This window comes from Nicotiana tabacum, chromosome 6 (genome assembly GCF_000715075.1).
Source record: "Nicotiana tabacum cultivar K326 chromosome 6, ASM71507v2, whole genome shotgun sequence".
Lineage (NCBI taxonomy): Eukaryota > Viridiplantae > Streptophyta > Magnoliopsida > Solanales > Solanaceae > Nicotiana > Nicotiana tabacum.
The window spans coordinates 149,721,554-149,740,970 of record NC_134085.1 but is presented as its reverse complement, the minus strand read 5'-3'; the positions used below and the strand labels follow the sequence as shown (position 1 = coordinate 149,740,970).

General features: G+C 33.4%; 3 protein-coding genes across 3 annotated transcripts; 1 reads left to right on the top strand and 2 right to left on the bottom strand.

Moving 5' to 3' along the window:
- The first annotated feature begins 3,449 nt into the window (after positions 1 to 3,449).
- On the top strand, positions 3,450 to 5,999 carry LOC107778928 (peroxidase 5-like). The gene is made up of 4 exons (XM_016599254.2): positions 3,450 to 3,806; positions 4,766 to 4,957; positions 5,050 to 5,212; positions 5,424 to 5,999. Exons 1-4 carry the CDS (start codon positions 3,585 to 3,587, stop codon positions 5,834 to 5,836), a joined length of 990 nt encoding a protein of 329 aa, XP_016454740.1. The 5' UTR covers positions 3,450 to 3,584; the 3' UTR covers positions 5,837 to 5,999.
- A 201-nt stretch (positions 6,000 to 6,200) lies between these two features.
- On the bottom strand, positions 6,201 to 7,952 carry LOC107778929 (nascent polypeptide-associated complex subunit alpha-like protein 2). The gene is made up of 3 exons (XM_016599256.2): positions 7,722 to 7,952; positions 6,817 to 6,935; positions 6,201 to 6,717 (listed from the first exon to the last, which is right to left on the bottom strand). Exons 1-3 carry the CDS (start codon positions 7,873 to 7,875, stop codon positions 6,367 to 6,369), a joined length of 624 nt encoding a protein of 207 aa, XP_016454742.1. The 5' UTR covers positions 7,876 to 7,952; the 3' UTR covers positions 6,201 to 6,366.
- Positions 7,953 to 16,946: 8,994 nt separating this feature from the next.
- LOC107778930 (uncharacterized) lies at positions 16,947 to 18,700 on the bottom strand. Its single transcript, XM_016599257.2, has 3 exons — positions 18,493 to 18,700; positions 17,992 to 18,147; positions 16,947 to 17,600 (listed from the first exon to the last, which is right to left on the bottom strand). The coding sequence occupies exons 1-3, from the start codon at positions 18,632 to 18,634 to the stop codon at positions 17,125 to 17,127; spliced, it is 774 nt and encodes a 257-aa protein (XP_016454743.2). The 5' UTR covers positions 18,635 to 18,700; the 3' UTR covers positions 16,947 to 17,124.
- Between the last annotated feature and the right edge of the window lie 717 nt (positions 18,701 to 19,417).

Sequence of the window (19,417 nt, the reverse complement as noted above, 5' to 3'; positions counted from 1 at the left end):
ATCACACATTACTATATCTTGGTAAAGCATTAGTTGCAACTTTATTAGAACAACTTTGTTTGGTGAAAAAGGGACGACTTTGTTATCATGTACGGTCAAATAATCAATTACTATTATGCCTCTGATTATCAGAACAACTTTGATTTTTCGTGTGATACATTCAAGTTTCAAAAGAATTCACGGTTCGCTAAGTAGCCGACCTGACTCGACAGTTATCTATATTATTATATCTATATTAACTCTCAGTTTCTATTTTCTACACTATTAACAAACAAAAAAGAAAGTCAAAGAAATTAAAGCAAAGTCTAAAAAAAAAAAAAAAAAAAGGATTTTCAACACATAGATCACAAATTTGAAAAGAAAAACTGTAATAAACTCAGATTTCACCACCTCAAATGCTGCAAAATTCAAGTATTAGCAAAGCCAAACATTAGACTGAAATAAAACAGACATTGAGAATTTCTAAGGAGATAGAAACCTTTAACTGAAATTCTGTAATAGCTTTGCATGTGACAATTCTTTCCTTAGATCATCAATTAGGAAGTAAAGAAGGACGATGTAGTGAACTATTGTCATAAAAATAGAAGAGAAAAGAGATTGATCTACCATTACTACTGATCACTCAAAAAGAAGACAAATCGTATGGTTGAATAATGACTAGTACAATTTCCTTTTCTTTGTTTCCCACCCGATATTCCGGTACCTGCATTGGGGCTCGATTAAATTCATATTTGCGCCGGAAAATCCAACGTTGGGCTAAAGCAGACTAGTACAGTGATTTTCTTTTCATGATAGAAAATTAATAGTGCTTCTTTAAGAAATTTTTTTCTCAAACAATACTCTTTCCGTCGCAAGTTGATTTCAATATTGTATAATAAAGTTATATTTTTTCGAAGTTTTCTTTACTACGAACTATTACCAACCAATTGTCTTTGAATTGATTAATCATCTATTAAGCTATAAAAAACCTGTATTTTAAAGTGCAAAATGTGTACAAGTTTTCGTAGAGATGTTGAGTTGTACTCCTGTAGTATTTTACTCTTCAATTGAACTTAAAACTTTGAGACTTATTGTCTATTCTAGATATATTGGCACTGTACGTATTGTAATATTTATTGCAATATTCAGCTGGCATGGCCGTACGTATACACAGGGTCCTTTTCTTTGTTTCCCTTTTGCTGCACAACACTTACTCCTTATATTGGAGAATATTTTCTTGTAAAAGGAAATAAAAGAAAAACATTTCTTATTTTTTACAAACTTTAGCTTTCAGTTAATATGAGCATTTTTCAATATATACACGCCTTTTGAAATAAATTTTAATTTGTCTAAGCTTCACAGTTGGATATTGCCTCTTAGGGGCTGAGGGCTAGCTCTGTTACTGAGCTCATCGCCTTCCACAGATAACAAGATCAGATACATGAAATTTGAGTCAACTAATTTTATAGTTAAAGTGGGACCAGGGGCGGATCTATTAAGGCCCGAGGGGTGGTACGCCACCCGCAAGCTTCGGTAGAAATTATATGTATATATGTATTTATATGCCCGATTTCGGTTAAATAAAAGGGTTGCCACTCGGAGCAACAAAAGTCACTAAGGTGCCAGTGGTAGAAGATCACCATGCCATCCTTAAGGCGAGGGATCGAACTGGCCTTGTGACAATTTTGTGATGTTTTGGCTTTCTTGCTTCAGATAGACAACAATTTGACTACAATTACGAAAGTAACCTAAACTACACTTCACTGTTTCCTTTCTTTGTTTAATTTTAATTTGAGTTAATAAGGATTCCTTCATATTTATTAGTCGGAGTATCACGGTAGTTCATGATCGTTATTATCAATTTATATTATATTCTCTTAGAATTAATATAAATATTAGGAAAATTACCATAAAAGGTACTATAATTATGTTACATAGTTTAAATAAGAAAATTATTTATATAAGCTTATTGGAACTTAAAGTTTAGGACTTTCTACTCAAATAAAAAAAAAGATTTAATAACTATACTTTTAGATAATCTTAAAGTTCTAAATATTAAAAAAAAATTGATGATAATTTTATCAATATAAAATTTATTTTAAAGGATAAAAAATTCCATCAACATTTTATATATATATAATTCTTCTCCCGAGAATCTTCTCTCCATTAGAACGAAACCCCCTATTGCGTCAAGCTGTCCATTAGAACGAAACCCCTTATTGCGTCAAGCTGTCATAATTAGTACATTTTTTTTTGTTTAATTAATTTGTCCGTATAAATTGAAAGACAAATAATTCGAGCAGAAGCACATAACTAATCAAACAGACTAAATATTTACTCTATTTGGACCATATAAATATACTATATTTAGACTGTATAAATAAGAATATGTATATGTTCAAAGTAATTTGGCACCCGCAACATCTAAATCCTAGATCCGCCTCTGCACCCAATACAACCCTTCCCTGATGTAATTTAAAAAAAAAAAAAAAAAAAAAAAAAAAGACTTTGCCTTAGGGTAGCTCTTATGACCTATTCTTGTCTCTTGATTATTAAGTTCGGAAAGAATGACATGCTAATTGACAGATCAAAGAAGGGTATTTAGCTGTGTCGTGAAAAAATGGCAAAAACAATTCGGTTCGGTGATAAAATGATAACGAAATAATAGTAGGGAGGTTAACATACAAAGATTAAATAATATGCATATAATAATTTGTATGTAAATTTTCTCCCTAGTGTCCGATTGCTTGTACGTATTAGAAATATGCTATACAGCTTTTAAGATTGCTTTTACAAACAGTAACCCTTGATAAGGACACCTCACATTATGTGGAAGCTGTCCTAATTGAATTAATCATCTTGCATTGCATGTCATTTATACGATAGAAACCGCAGATAGTTATGCAGTTGTGATATTACTTTGTTTGAAATTTTATTTCAATAAACCATCAATGCCGCGCCAACCTAAACTTAGTCAATAGATCTTGCTAAAATCTACAAAAATCTCCCAAGTCACGGATCCAATAAGATCACAATTACACTTCGTAAAACCATTCCACTCGTTTTCTGTCTTCGGCAAGTCTTTGTTGTTTACGTAACTCAATGATTAAATAATATTTGATGAAAGAAAGAACTAAAAGAAAATACCCACTTGAAGAAATAATCCATCAATTAGCAACAATCTATAGCTAAATCAATGTCTAACCACTACTCTTTGTTTTTGCATGCAAAAAAGTCAACAAAAATGGACTAGATGAGTCAAGCTTGTTTTATTCATATATAAACCCTAAAGACATTGTAGTTAAAATATATATACGTGCAATCATAGTCAATCATCTAACCAAATCCAGTTGTCCTTATCCTTCCAAAACATGAGGCATCTTTGCTCACGAATACAAGGTTACAGCTTACTGCCTTCTCACCATGCACTAAAATATATAGTAGATTTTACCAGCGAGATTAATTATAGTGTATTAGTAAGATAAGTTAACATCAAGTCCAGTTGATATCAACGTGTTGTCCCTATATATTGACATCGTGGTTGAAGCTTCTCAAGCTCAGTAGGAAAAAAAAGTTTGTACTCTACAAGGTATTAATTAAGGAAAATGAGTGCAAGAATGTTAATGAACGGTGTGTGGGCAGCACTAATACTCTTGGTTCTATGTGAGTGCATGATGTTAGAAGCACAACTTCAAGTGGGATTTTATAGTAGTTCATGTAGTATGGCTGAGTTTATAGTGAAACAAGAAGTTGCAAAGGCGTTCATTAAAGATATAGGAGTGGCTGCTGGCCTTGTTCGTATGCATTTCCATGATTGTTTCGTTAGGGTAAGTCAGTTTTTCAGCAGCCTCTCCTGTATTAGAAGTGTGTGTGACCTCTCATTATGCTTTTAGTTTAGATAGTTATAATGTTCTTATGGTATCAAAGCACGCTTTTTTTTAATATATTATGTCCTCTACACACCTCTTTACATGCATGCCTGAATCTTTTATTCATAAACTAAACATGTAAAAATTCTATTTGATAATAATTGGCAAACCTCTACCTGCTCTCTGCAACCATACTAGTATGTGATCATCTCATCATGAAGTTTAAATTATAAAATGAGATTACTAATCACACAGTTCTTATCATAAATGCATTATGCAAGGGCGGTCTTTCCCTAAAGCAAGTAAAGCAACTGCTTTAGGTCTCGTATTTGTGGGGCCCCATTTTTTGTTACACCTAATAGGTTATATATAAGAAAAAAAAGTGTAAAGTAAAAATAAAACAATATGTGAGAAGTTGCATAAAAAAGGAAAACAATTTGACATAATGATTGAATGTTTAGAATTGAAAGTGTTAAAGGGAAATAGTACAAGTAGAAGATAATAGTTTAATCGATATACTCAATCTAATAAAAAGGCTTGATTCTTTTCAAATGCTTATATTGCTTATAGAATAATATTAACAATTTGTGTGTCTGTTGCTTCAGCGGAAAGACATTTTTCAAAATTAAAATTGATAAAATCTTACCATTGATCAATAATGCCGCAAGAGAAATTAAATGAATTAGCAATATTGTCAATTGAGAAAGACTTAGGTGGAGAAATTGATTATAAAATAATTATTAATAACTTTGCATCTAAAAAAACTAGAAAAATAAATTTCAAATAAAAAAATATTGAAAAAATAAATAAAATTAAGGCCCCTTATCAAAGTTTGGCGTAAGGTAAGACATTATACATCCAGCATATTGACTATTAACGCTGTACTTGGTTAACTTTTCGTTCTGGCATTATAATAGGGTTGTGATGGATCAGTGCTGATCGACTCAACTCTATCAAACACAGCAGAAAAGGACTCACCAGCAAATAATCCGAGCCTTCGAGGTTTTGAAGTCATTGACAGCGCAAAGGCGAGGTTGGAATCTGTGTGTCAAGGAGTTGTTTCTTGTGCTGATATAGTCGCTTTTGCAGCTAGGGATAGTGTAGAGATCGTAAGTACTAAAGCTAATCGCGCAAATTAGCTTTTATTAAACATACATTACCAAGGTGTATTTAATTACTTGCACACTTGAAATTCCTGCAGACTAGAGGATTTGGCTATGCCGTTCCAGCTGGTAGAAGAGATGGCAGAATCTCATTAGCTTCTGAGACAAGAAATTTACCGTCTCCTGCATTCAACGTTGACCAGCTCACCCAAAACTTCAAAAATATGGGACTCACCCAAGAAGAAATGGTAACCCTCTCTGGTAAGTAGCAGTGTAGTATAAAATATCTTTTATACTGTTAATGTATATAAACTCGGGCGGGGAGCTTTGGCGTAACTGGTAAAGCTACTGCCATGTGGCTAGAAAGTCACAGGTTCGAACTGTGAAAACAGCCTCTTACAAAAATGCGGCGTACAATAAGAATTTGAAATTTCTAATCCATAAGAAGAATCTTGGAATCTTTGATTTCTAGGAGCACACACGATTGGTCGGTCTCATTGTGGGTCCTTCAGCAGCAGGCTATACAGCTTCAACTCAACAACAAGCCAAGATCCTAGTCTAGATCCTGGCTATGCAGCCCAGTTGAAGCAGCAATGTCCACAAGGCAGCACGGATACAAGTTTGGGGGTGCCAATGAACCCTGCAAGCCCAGCTATCACTGACGTAGGTTACTACACCGATATTCTGGCTAACAGGGGCTTGTTTACCTCCGATCAAACTCTTCTCACAAATCCAGCTACAGTTATCCAAGTAATACAAAATGCTAGGAGTTCATTACTCTGGAAAAGTAAATTTGCTTTTGCAATGGTGAAGATGGGCCAAATTGGTATTTTGACGAGCACTGCTGGTGAGATCCGAGCTAATTGTAGAGTCATCAATAGCTGAACAAATGATAAAAATCTATGTATCATAAGCGGGGACTGCTCCTTTCAACTGGAGCTTTCACACCGCTGTATCTTCTTCAACATGTTCTATTCCCCTATTGGTTATTATAGTCCTGTGAGAAGCATTTTCCAGGAAATAGATCATGTTTTGCTTTGCTGCCCTATTACTTCACATTATCTTACTTCCAGCACCATTTCCCGGGGAGACTTAAACAGAATTGCATGCATTAAATTCTTATCAACCAAAAGAATGAAATTGCAAACTACCTATATCAATATTAACACATTTATTACCTTTTAATCTTAAGCCACAGAGCTGCTCAGGCAAAATGGAAATGCTAGATAATAACTTCGCACAACCAAAATAAAAAGAAAGCCCTTCATTTCTTGATATAGGCCAATGAGGTTCTACATCGGACTACCTCTCAATAGGTGATTCGCCAATTAACAAGGGCAACAAAAATAGAATGAGAGAGTGACTTTCAAAATTCATCATCAAGCACAAATTGAAAGGTGAATTTATAAGCATACTCAAGTGGTAAGCTCCATAATAGCACTGACTATGTCTCCATTGTGGCACTTCAGAGCCTTGACTGCCTTGCTCCTGGACACTCCTGCTTGTGTCATAACCAAATCAATGTCCCGAGGTTCAACACCAGTCTCATCGACCTCTTCTTCTTCCTCATCTGCCTCAGCAGCAGCAGTAGAGGGGGACACATCTGACTTGGCCATCACAGATCCCATGTCTGGCATCCTAAACTGCTGAGCTGCCTGTGTCTGCAACTGCGAGCTCAAATCCTCAATCTTAGCCTCTCCAAATATGACATAAGTCTCAGAATTTGGGCTTTTGAAGACGTCTGGTTTTGAGATGAAGAATAAAACCTGTAGTATTGTAATTGAACTAATAAGCATAAATCCACATTCTAAAAAGAATATCTAATTGAATACAGATGAAATGAAGAATGAAACAAGGTAATTTACATTTTTGGTCCTCTTGATAGTGACCCTGCTAACCCCTGTAACAGGTTTCATGCCAAGCTTCAACATGGCTTTCCGACTCTTCTTCTCACTCCTGCTCTGCTTAGAACTCTCACTACCTCCTGCATCAGTTTCCATTCAGATTCTTCCAGAAAATGTATTAACAAATATCATACTGTGTGGCCTGATTATCTCAAGCGCGATATAATAATGTAAGAACGTTAAACAGACCGTCTGCAATTTTATGGTAAAGCAAAAGAGAAGAAAATGATAAAATAAGCACAGGAAGATAAGTATCAAATTCAGAAACACCATACTGGTCAGGACTGCGCACCAGGAAACACATTGCATAAGGGATAACTAACACTTAATCTATTGATGTCAGTTCTAATAGGGGCGGAAAATCAGACAGAAATGCACAGCATAACTTCATACAATGATCAAAAGGCTGGCAACAAGAACAACAGCCAGTACAAATTACAAAATATGCAAAGCATAAATGAATCCTACGCCAACAACTAGAATAATTAGTAAGAGGTTTAACTATTCTAGCGTTAGAAATGCATGGTCGAATGGTCACTGGTCAGATAACTAATGTTGCATTCATTTCTCCTGCTAACAAACTTTCAAAAACAGCGGCATTAAGCAATTAAATAGTTGCAACTATCAAAACAAACACCAAAAAGTTTCTATCTAGTATTAAATTATCCATTAAGAGTTCAACTTGAACTGAATTAGTTAAGGTGCTGTAAAATAAGCTCATCCAAAAAATACTCTGAGCCTTAAACTATTAAATATGATATCTAGAAGGAATACAATCGCAGTATATATTTCACAAAATGTCAAAACCAGCATTCGTAGAGAAGCAGTATGAAACCATAAAAAGGATGAGGTAAGGCAAGGAATACCTAGGGCTCCATCTTCCTTGTCATCGTCATCGTCGTCGTCAGAATCATCGGCGCCATCGTCGTGGTCGTCTTCTTCCTTCACGTCCTCCACTATTGGCTCATCCTCCTTAAGCTTCTTCTCGGCTTCGATTTCTTCGATGACGGGACCAGGCATGGTTGCAGTCGTAGGATGGTTTTGTCGAAAGGAAGAGGTTCTCAGTGCTTTGAGGATAGGATTCGCAAGCAGAAAATGGTGGGGTTTTATCCTAGGGTTCCTCTCTATGGACTTTGCCTAACTAAAGCCCAATTCTATCAGCCCACTTATACCTTTATCTTTTGGCAAATTAGCACCTATATCCATTTATAGGTAGCTCATTACATCAATTAATAAAATACTACTAATATTAGCCAAATTAGTCAATTAGTTATTTGTAGCAAAAAAATATCAAATTTTTACTTTGTTTTGAGTGGGTGTTATTAGAATAGATTGGGCACAACTTACGGAGCTTGAATCTCAATTTTAGGATGATTTGATGAAGTTTTGAGGTGGTTTGAATTTAAAATTCGGTAAAAACTAAACATGAAAAAAATGATATATGTATCACACTATGTATCATTTGTGTATCACATATGTATCATATTTGTATCTATTGTGTATCACATGTATATCCATATATACCTGTGTGTGAGATACATGTGTCGCAGAAAACTTTTTTGAACTCGATTTAATTACAAATTTTGATACAAAACCAGTCCAAATCACCTCCAATCTTCCTCAAATTTTGTATATTGACTTATTTATATATTTTCAATGAATTTCAATTATATTCATTGAAAAAGATCCTTTTTTGTTTAGATTTTTGGAATATTGTATATATTTTTTGTATTTCATCACCTTATTTGCTATCTCATCCATAAAATTTTCTTTCCGTCTTGTATCTAGTGTTGCTAATCACGCTTAAAAATATGGAAGGTGATTTTTGCATGTGACTTTTTGAGAGAAGAACCCTATTATTTAGTTTTTCAATTTTTGTCGGCTAGTTTTGGTAAGTTTATGATTAATGGCTAGAGGTTAGTTAGTTGAGATTTATTTGGGACATTTGTGTAAGTTTCCCTTATCTTTTCTCTTTTAATCACACCGCATAAGAAAGAGGAAACTACACAAGATGCCTACGTCGGCCATTTATATTACCCGTTTCTACTCATTCCTAAAATAATTACATAAACTGCCTAAAACGATCAAAATAAATTACCCGCCTACTCACAACCCATCCCTTAAGTCACGAGACCCATTTACAGATATTTAATGGGTTATTTAATTCTCTTGTCCGCTTGTTTGTTATTAAATTTCAAGGATCCATAGTTAAATCCTTATATAACCACCAACTGCCACATAATTTTTCTTGACCCTTATCCCTTTTCGTTTGCTAGCTAACTTTTTAATTTATTTACATGTAGGTTAGGTCGTTCACTCATCAACTTGTAACTAAACATATCCCAAGGTTGTTTCATTTGTTACACTCATGTAATGCCATATATCTCAAATTTAGCTATATTATATTCTTAAATTAAAATTAGCCCAAAACAATTATAAAAATTTGTGGGGCAGACAAGTCAAATTTCAATGAAGTATCAAGACAAAAGTAACATTAGGGAGTATACTCTTACAATTAGGTCCTTTTAGAATTTTTTTAATTTTTTTATTGACAACGAAAATTATTTCAATTTAATAATTGAATTAGAAAAATCTTTTTTAAACTCTTTGCATACAATTGTATACCATGTTGGTATAGCTATATACTATACTGAAATCATATGTTAGTTGAAATATTTTTTGGATGTATTAGCTACATTTAATTGGTACATATTTGATTTTTTACTTAGTAATAGTAGAACAGTATATTATCTTGATTTTTTTTAAAATTTTTCTTTATGCATGTGTATTACTTAATCATTTTGGTTTTTCTTTATGTGTTTGTTTTATATAATATTATTATATATAGTACAATATCTTGAAATACATTTATATATTAATATGTGGTACATTATTATTTTTATTTTTCTCTTTATGCATATGTATTATGTAATAGTAGTATAGTCATACATAGTTGCCTGGAATTAACCAGTAGAACGGTATACCCTATTAGTATAGTTATATGCCATATCGGTATCATATGGTAGTTTGAATATTTTTTGGTTGTTTTAGTTGTATTTTTAAGTGAAGTCTATTCTGAAATTATTTATATGAACATGTTTTGTTGTGTTGGATTTCTTGTGCCGATGAATATAGATTATGTATTTTATGTAATAGGTTTTATATTTATATATTGTTGGAACGACACCGTACAACTATATACCCTATTAGTATAACTATATACTATAGTGGTGTCATATGCTAGTTGAATCATTTTTTGGCTGTGTTAGCTGCATTTAATTGGTACACTATTTGGTTTTCTTTTAATAATAGTAATATAGTACAATATCTTGAAATACTTTATTATAATGAAATGTGGTACACAATTTTTTATTTTTCTCTTTATGCATGTGTGTTATGTAATAGTAGTATAGTAATATAGTTGTCGAGAATTAACCAGTAAAACTGTATACCATGTTGGTATAGTTATATGCCATATTTGGATCATATGGTAGTTCGAACATTTTTTTGGTTGTTTTGGCTGCATTTTTAAGTGAATTCTATTCTGAAATTATTTATATCAACGTGATTTGCAGTACTGGAACTTTTTTGTGCTGGTGGATATAGATTATGTGTATTATGTAATAGTTTTTATAGTTATAGACAATTGTTGGAACGACCCATACAACTATATACCCTGTTAATATATGGAACGAGCAAGTTGCTTTGAGAATATTTAGCTTGCAATGCGAGCATGTAATTTTCTCATACTTTTATTGTATCCTTTAATGTTTTGGTATAGTAGTATAGTCATAGATAGTTGTAGCAATATTCTAGAGCAATCATATACTCTATTGGTATACATGTATACCATATTGGTATCATATGGTACTAGAAGTCTTTTTTGCTACTTATTTTTTATTGCATTTTTCAATATTTTATTATCATTTCTATTCTAACTAGTATATATGGAGATTTAGTGGCCGTAGATTATGTTTTCTTGCTCCATAATTGGTTGGTGTTACTGCTAATGGTAGAGTATGTACTGATATTTGTAGGGAAGGAGATCAAGGTTTGCATGACAATCACATGAAATTAGAAAAGGAACAAGAAATAAAGAAAAAAAAGGAGTCAAATTTGAGTGTGAAACAAGTTATGGTAAAAATAACTATAATATGATTTGGGCAAAAATAAATGAATAAAAAAGAAAAAAGAAAAAAATAGGAAGAAAATGAGAAAAAAGAAAAGGAGAAAAGAAAGAAAAAAAGGAAAAAAGAAAAGAAGCATAGAAATAAAAAAGAATTGGAGAATAAAGAAAAAATTCTCCACAAAAACTACTATGGATAGGAAATATAATTATTTTATGGGTAGACAAGAGTAAATAGTTTTATTTTTGTGGATAGCTGTGTCAAAATCCCCCTAAGAAAATGAGTAGTAATATGAAGTTATAGTCTCTCTTTTTATCTTTCGGGTAAAAGACATACTCAAGGTGAAAATGCTTCAAATGACTGTGAATAAAGACAAAGTTTTGCAACTAATTGGTGTTAAAATTGGGGGGGGGGGGGGGGAATCTCCTTTAGCTCGCTGAAAATCTCATTGAATATTACTAGGTTGCTGAAAATGTTACATATATATGTGACTAAACACTTTTGAGGATACGATCTCCTATAACCAATTATAATTCGAATAAAGGAAAATGACTCTATAAAGATCCTTGGGGTTTTATTGACCAGTCTCTGTATTTTGTTATTGATCTCTTGTGAAAGTTGTCATATAACTAAAAAGAACAATTTCAGTGGATAATTGTATAAGGTCAAAATCATATGCTCCCAATTTTGTAGGCTCGAAAGGTTGTATCCGGAACAAGTTTAATATAAATCCGGATCGTGACAAATAATGATTAAAGAAAAATAATGTATTTTTCATGAAAAAAGCATAAAGATGATCCCACATAATTTGCTCTATTCTTAAAGTGAATGTGGTAGCGCAACATAATAAGTTTAAATGAAGACAAGTGGTTGACAAACGAACGTGGGTGTGCCAAAGACCAAAATAATAATCATCATTATGGTAATTGTAAAAAGGAGAACAATAAGGGTCCTCAAAATAGTCTTCAAAATGTGAAGGCAATGTTTACCATCAAATTGGCAAGGAAAAATAATAAAGCACGTCGCGATAATTATGCTCCATTCATTGAAGAGAATGTGACTTGTGATAAGCATTGATAATGCAGACCATTCCTGAAGGTGAATGTGGTAATATGTGAAAAGTAATGAATAAAGACGTGCAATGCATGATCGAACGAATGCCACACAACTCACCTCTAAGAGAGGTTTTTGCATGAAATAAAGAGAATACATCTTATTGTGTGGCTACATGCATTGCATATAGCTGTGGTACCCCAAATAATATGTTATCGGTTGCGTAGTTGCGGTACCCCAAATAATATTTTTTCAGGCCTTATAAAAAGTTATTAAAAGCAAAATTAAAGTAAGAAATGATTTTGCTTATGATAATTTTGACCATAACAATTATGCAAAATACATAAGTTTCCACCTGAACTATGTACCAAATTCCTATTACACACTTTTTGCGAGCGAAAATCACTTTACACACTTATTCTTTTCAAAGTGTGTCAAAGACACACCACTTTTTTCTTTACTAATTTTTTCAGAATATGTGTAAAGCCACGCACCAATAAGGTCGTGACACATGTTATTAAATTTTTTTAAAAATAAAATACTTAAAATTTACAATTATACCCCTTAGAAATATTCTATCTCTTTCTCTTTTTCAAAGCATCCCCTCAAACAGAAAAAGAAAAAACTAGAGCACGCCACCTTCAGATTCAACAATTTAGGAGCCCAAAATAACTTTTTTAGATCAAGTAGCTCATTTTACAATAATCAAAGATATCGTTTCACTCCAAAACCATCAAATAACCCATTTATAATTCATTTGAAGACCCACTAAAATCTCACAAAGACTACTCGACAATAAAAATAGGAGAAAACTATGGAAAAAAAAATCAAGATAAAAAATTCACAAATTCATGAATTTCACATTACAATTCATCGTGAAAATTTGATTGGAGACTCGACATAACCTTTGATATGCGGTTGTTCATGGTGGCGTTGGATAAAGAGAAGATGGGTAGAGAATGAAAAATAAAATCCATATACTCTATTGGTGTGTGCCGAGAAGAAGGCAATGAGGCTCTGTAATTCAATTTCTGAAAGTTGGGAACAGAGACAATGTGGGAAAAAAGAAAAAAAATTGAATCTGAAAACAAACTAGAAAAAAGACTGAATGGGAAAAACCAGAAAGCTAAAAATGAAAATACTAGGGATCTATGAAAGAAATAATTCAATTGTTTTTAATGATTTGAACGAATTTCAAATTGTATGGGAATTGATAAATGGCCATAGTTTTTCAAGAGAAGAAAATGGTGTGAGATGAGGAAGAAAACCGGTTGGATTGGTTGGTTGGGGGGTTTCAAAGAGGAATAAAATAATGTTAAAAAGAAAGAAAACAAATTAAAATTTGACATTTGTCAGCTAACTAAGGATTGTAAACGCACTTATATTTTTTTTGTTAAGCACGCGCGTGCCACGTTGCAAAAGAAGTGTGTCTTAGACACATTTTAGAAATGTTGAGTGAGTAAAGTAATTTTCGTCCGTAAAAAACGTGTAACAGGTTGGTTCATAGTTCATGTGATAACTTATATATTTTGCCTAACAATTATTATGATATGATTTTCTCCGTAAATGAGATATTCACCATATGGATAGTGTGACAAAAGATCTTGTAGTACGGAATCAATTAAAAGCTCCGAAAGAGCTAATTTATTAATACCTGGATAAGTGAAATTGTTCATGACATTGATATTGTAGTAAGTCTCAAAAGAAACTTTCTGAATTCTAAATATATTAGTCAAAGTGATTGGCATTTTGAGATTATAAATGAAAGGAAGATAGATTATCTTCATATTACTATAATCATACCGAATAAACACGAAAGATTACTCGACTTTTCTTCTATTTGTACTACACAAGTATAAGCATGGTGATGGAATCACATGCCACAAGTAAACTAGAAGTTTACTGAAACAAATATTAGTTGACATGACCGGTTGACTATCTCGATTCAATTATGATGCGAAAATTAATTGATAATTCACATTGGCATATATTGAAGAAATGGAGATTCTTCAAGAATTTTCTTGTACTGCTTAATCTCATGATATACCAATTAAGGTTGGTTTAAATTCTGGAACGAATAAAAGGTGATATATATGGGCTCAATCACTTGCCATGTGTACCGTTTACTATTATATGATTTTAATAGATGAATCTATTGTATGGTCACATGTGCATTTGTTGTCAACTTGCAATTTGGCTTTTGCAAAGTTGCTTGCTCAAGTTATTAGAGCATAGTTCCAGAATGTAAATTATGATGATTTATCTTGATAATGTTAATTTAAATCCAAGTTGATTTAGCAAAAATTGTATGCCTCCAATTATAGCTAAATTATTGGTTATGAGAACAAAACTACCCAAAAATAATTTGGTATGAGATGTATTATTTAATATACAACAGCACTTGTACGCATCTAGCCAACAAGTTATGATAAATTCTCCCTATCACAATTGGTTCAGGGTGAGTAACCAAATAATTTTCATCTAAAAATATGGATGTGATATATAATTGTTCTACCACAATGTACAAAGATGGATACCCAAATAAGGCTAGAGATATGTGTTGGTGATCCCAATAATAGGGGCAGAAAATGGGTAGCTGAAAAAGTAATACATGAAATAAATTATTATAAGTACACCTAGATCCTCGTACAAGAAAATATGAACTTGAAGTTCAAGTAATAATTCATCTCTAATGCTCAAAATAGAATAAATCTTATGATGTATTGAGTCTATGGCACGCATAAAGCGTAATAAACCAACGGTTCCAAAGATAAAATTCCTTGAAGAAGGAGAGGAGCAAATGATAAAGATGGTCATAATAAGGAGACAAGTGCTTTAAAAGAGCACTACGACATAACACTTTATAAGACCTCATGGGAGAGGCTCAGGTACCTGAAAATAATGAGATAAATAGATATCATTAAGTTATGGCTTTATTGGGTAATGATGGAGCCGATATAAAATGATCGTCGACGATATTGTTAATATAATGTAGGGCTCAATATTATTAATATTGATGAGGATCTTGAGCTCAAATCTGTCCTGAAATTTGAATAGATACATGTTGACCAGATGAAAAAATGCGCAATGAAAATTGACTTCACCTGAAAAATGTGAAGTTGGACGGATAGTCCCAACACCTGAAAGTATAAAGCCAGTGACTGTATAAATGTGTTCTTGTGTGGAAAAAAGTCAAGTCGATAGACATAAAGACGACTTGTGTCACAAGAATATTTGAAAATATCCTGGCATTGATTATATAGAGACATGTTCCCCTATGGTAAATGTAGTCATTTCAGGTTTTAATCTGGCAATACATGAAAAACTTGATATACGCATAATGAAAATCATTGAAGGATTTAAATTGTTCTGAAAAATATTAAGATTTCCAAGAAATTTATTAATTAAAGCTTCAACAAATCCTTATGTAAATTAGAGCAATCATGACATACATGATTTATTTTTGTGTCTATTGCAATTGGTGCACTAATGTATCTTGCTAGGACCATGAGTATAACAATATGCTAGTGAGATATAATTTTATTCCTATAAGAAGATATTGGAATACTAGGAGTCATTGATATAAGTTTGTTTATTCTAACAAATATTGTCAAGGTTTTGTTGGTTATGCAAATGCAGGCATTTTCTGAAGTTCGTTCTTCAAATAATCTATTTGTTTGTGAGGGTACTACCGTATTATTATTTCACAAGGCAGTCAATTGTTGATACTTATTCAAGTCATGTCAATATACTAACAATTGATAAAGCAAGTCACACAATACACAACCGATGTGTGACTTTTCTTTGAAAAGAAGACTTCAATAATATTGAAGACAATGCTGCTTACTTATCTCAATTGGAAGAAGAATATATATTGAAGGCGACAAAATAAATCACAATTCACCAAAGTTGTTTTCAGACATGATCTTCGGCAGATTGGTGATGTAGATATTCAACAAATTTATTTAATTAATACTTTAGTGGATATGTTCAATGAATCATTACCAACCTCAACATTTGAGAAACTGGTATGCGGGATTGGAATACGTCCTTTCCGAAAAGTAAAGACATTTCCAAAAAATAAAGCGATGCTTTTATCATGGGGGAGGGGGGAAGGCAAATATGCTTTGTACTCTTTTTCTCTTAGCTACGATTTTATCTCACTGAGTTTTCCTAGCAAGGGTTTTTAATGAGGCATCAAGCAATGCGTATTACATGATATGTGTACTCTTTTTCCTTCACTAGGATTTTTTACCATAGGATTTTTTCCTAGTAAGGTTTTAACGAGGCACATTATCTATGGACATCCAAGGGGGAGTTACAAAAATTATGGTGGATGTCCATAACCACCAAATGAGTAATGATCACTACTCTTCTCCATTATCTCCATAACTCCAACTACTCTAATACTTATGGAATTATGATTGTAACTCCATAATCCCCCATGATCTTCCTCCATGATCTCAAATGCTTAATGATAAGTACAACGACATATTTATGGTATTCTTTGGTAACACTCTATGTAATAGAGTACTATAAATAGAGGAAGAGAAGTGATATTGTATATGCTTGAAAACACACTTAGAAAACACTTGATGAAATAAGAAAGTTCTCTCTTCCTCTCTACTTTTGTCTATTTTAGTGTTTCATATTGTTACTTTGAGCTTAGTTTCATAACATGTTAGTCTTTTTCTTTTCTTTTTTATGCAAAAGGATACTTTACATTACACTTTGAATTGGTAGAAAATAGGGCGTTTTCTGTAGCGCCCGGTACATAAACTAACTACAGTGCCCAATCACATACTAAAACTACAAGTCTAGATTTACAAATATACTGAGTTCCCCGTTTTGTTTGCCTCCAAAATCTTCAAAACATATAAGGGGGAGCTAAAAAAGGTTCACTAGTATTAGTAGTACTGTTAGCATCATGCATCCGAGCTCCAATTTTTTGTCAGGAACACCATATTTTGCTAGAAGAAGGGTTAGTCAATTAATTACAATCATCCACAAAAGTTTAATTCCCCCACCACTTACAATTGTGAATAGTCTCCTATGCACGCGAAATCGGGTTGGGTGAAGAGAACCCCTTCTAGGCAGATGCGTCTGGCATAGGTGTGTCTCCCGCCTCAGCTGGCGGGATAGAAACAGCAGCCGCAGTAATAACAGGCGCAAGAGAAGCAAGAGCTGGATAAACAGCCGAATTAGGGGTATCAGCAGTAGCAGCAGCATTAGGTGCAATAAAAACAGGAGGAACATCAACGGTAGAAACAGCAGGTGCGAGAGTAGGTGGAGAAAAGGTGGAGTCATCAGTATCTACAGTGGTGGCATCCAACACAGTCATCTGATCAGCAACAACATCCTCAACTACCTGAGCTGGGGCATCATTGGTGGGAGCGGGAGTCGGGCCAGGCTCATGGGATGCAGACAGACGTGCTCTAACCTCGGCTAGCTTGGCGAGAATCTCTGTACCATCAGTGCCCATAGCCTTGAATACAACTTCAGTTACTAGCAAGGTATGCCTCCACTTCATCTCAAAGTTAGTCAATCGCTCTTCTATGGATGACTCTACGAGTTAGAAATGCATGCTCGAGTGGTCAGTTAATTAAAGTAGCATTATTTTCTCCTTCTAACAAGCTTTTGAAAACAGCAACATTAACCATTTAAATTGTCACAACTGCCAAACACAAACACCAAATAATTTCTACGTATTACATTATCTACAAAGGGGTCTTGCAAGGTTTTAGCTGTGCAGCAGCAAAATAGCTCAACTAATAAAATACTCTAAGCCTTGACATAGCACATTATCCCTAAAAGGAATGCCATCGCAATAGATATTTCACAAAATGCCAAGTTCACTAAGACCATATCTAAACCAGCAATATTAAACAATGCAAAAAATTATTTAAGGAAAAAAAAAAAGATAAACTTAAAAAGGGTTAGGGAAGGCAAAGATTACCTTGAGTGGGAGTCGGGCCAGGCTCATGGAACGCGGACAAACCACCTGGAAACTGAGCTAGAATCTCTGTAATATTTATGCCCTTATCCTTGGCTTTTGTTTCAATTACTAGCCATATCTGTTTATGCATCCTCTCAATATTAGCCAATCGCTCCTCTGGGAGTTAAAAATGCATGCTCGAGTGGTCAGTTAACTGAAGTAGCAGTGGCATTAAGCATTTAAACTGTTAAAACTACCAAAACAAACACCAAAATAGTTTCTATAATTTGCTTTGTCCACAAAGGGTTGAACTTGCAAGTTGGGTAAGTAGCAGCAAAATAGCTCATCCAATCAAAAACTCTGACCCTTGAAATACCACATGTGATCTTTAAAAAAAAAAAAAAGCAGTCACAATCGATATTTCACAAAATGTCAGGTTCACTAGCACACCGTATTTAAATTAGCATTCTTAGACAATGTACGAAATACAAAAATTGAATAGCAAGAAACAGAACGAAATACCTAGGGCGCAAGCGTTTTTGTCATCGTCGTCGGTGTCACCGTCGTCGGCGTCATCAGAATCGTCATCATCGGCGTCAGAATCATAGTCGTCTTCAGACATTGACTCATCCTCCTGAAGCTTCTTCACGATGAGACCGGGCATGGCTGTTTTTGTACGGGGGATTTGTAGAATATAGTAGTAGGGGTTCTCAGTGCGTTGAGAAGAAATTTACTTTACCAAATGGTGGGCCTTTTTACCTTCGGGTTCCTCTCTATGGACCTGCCTAACTAGAGCCCAATTCCATCAGCCCACTTATTCCTTGTCTTTTTTTAATGAGAAATTTTCATAAAGCACTATCTTTTCGTGGTAAGTAGTTATCTATAGATACCATTTGCTATATTACGGATTGTAGATACGTTTTCTATTATTATAAGATGTATTAGATGTATTTAAGCAATTGTATTCATGAATACAATAGCAAAAATAGGCATAAATCAGGGAAGTCCAACTAATCAGTTGTTGTATTCGACTGTATTCATGGCGTGAAACATGAGATTACAGCTGGACAGATTATTGTATTCGGTTGTATTCACGACATGAAAACAGGGGATTATACTGTTTTTAAACGGAAAGTGAATCAGTTAACATAATAGACTCCTAATATAATCAACAAACTCAATTATAACACACAAATTTTGTATTTCCAGTTATAGAAAAGATTCTCAACCGAAGAATACCCCAAAAATATAGCAATCTTCAGAGAAATTATATAATACATCTGAATACATAAATTATATTAATTAAAAAAAACATATGAATACATTCATGACATATATCGAGACAGTGAATACAATGAAATATATAGAATACAATGGGATACATTGAAATACATGGAAAAAAAGACAGTGAATACAATGAAATACATGAAATACAACGAGATACATT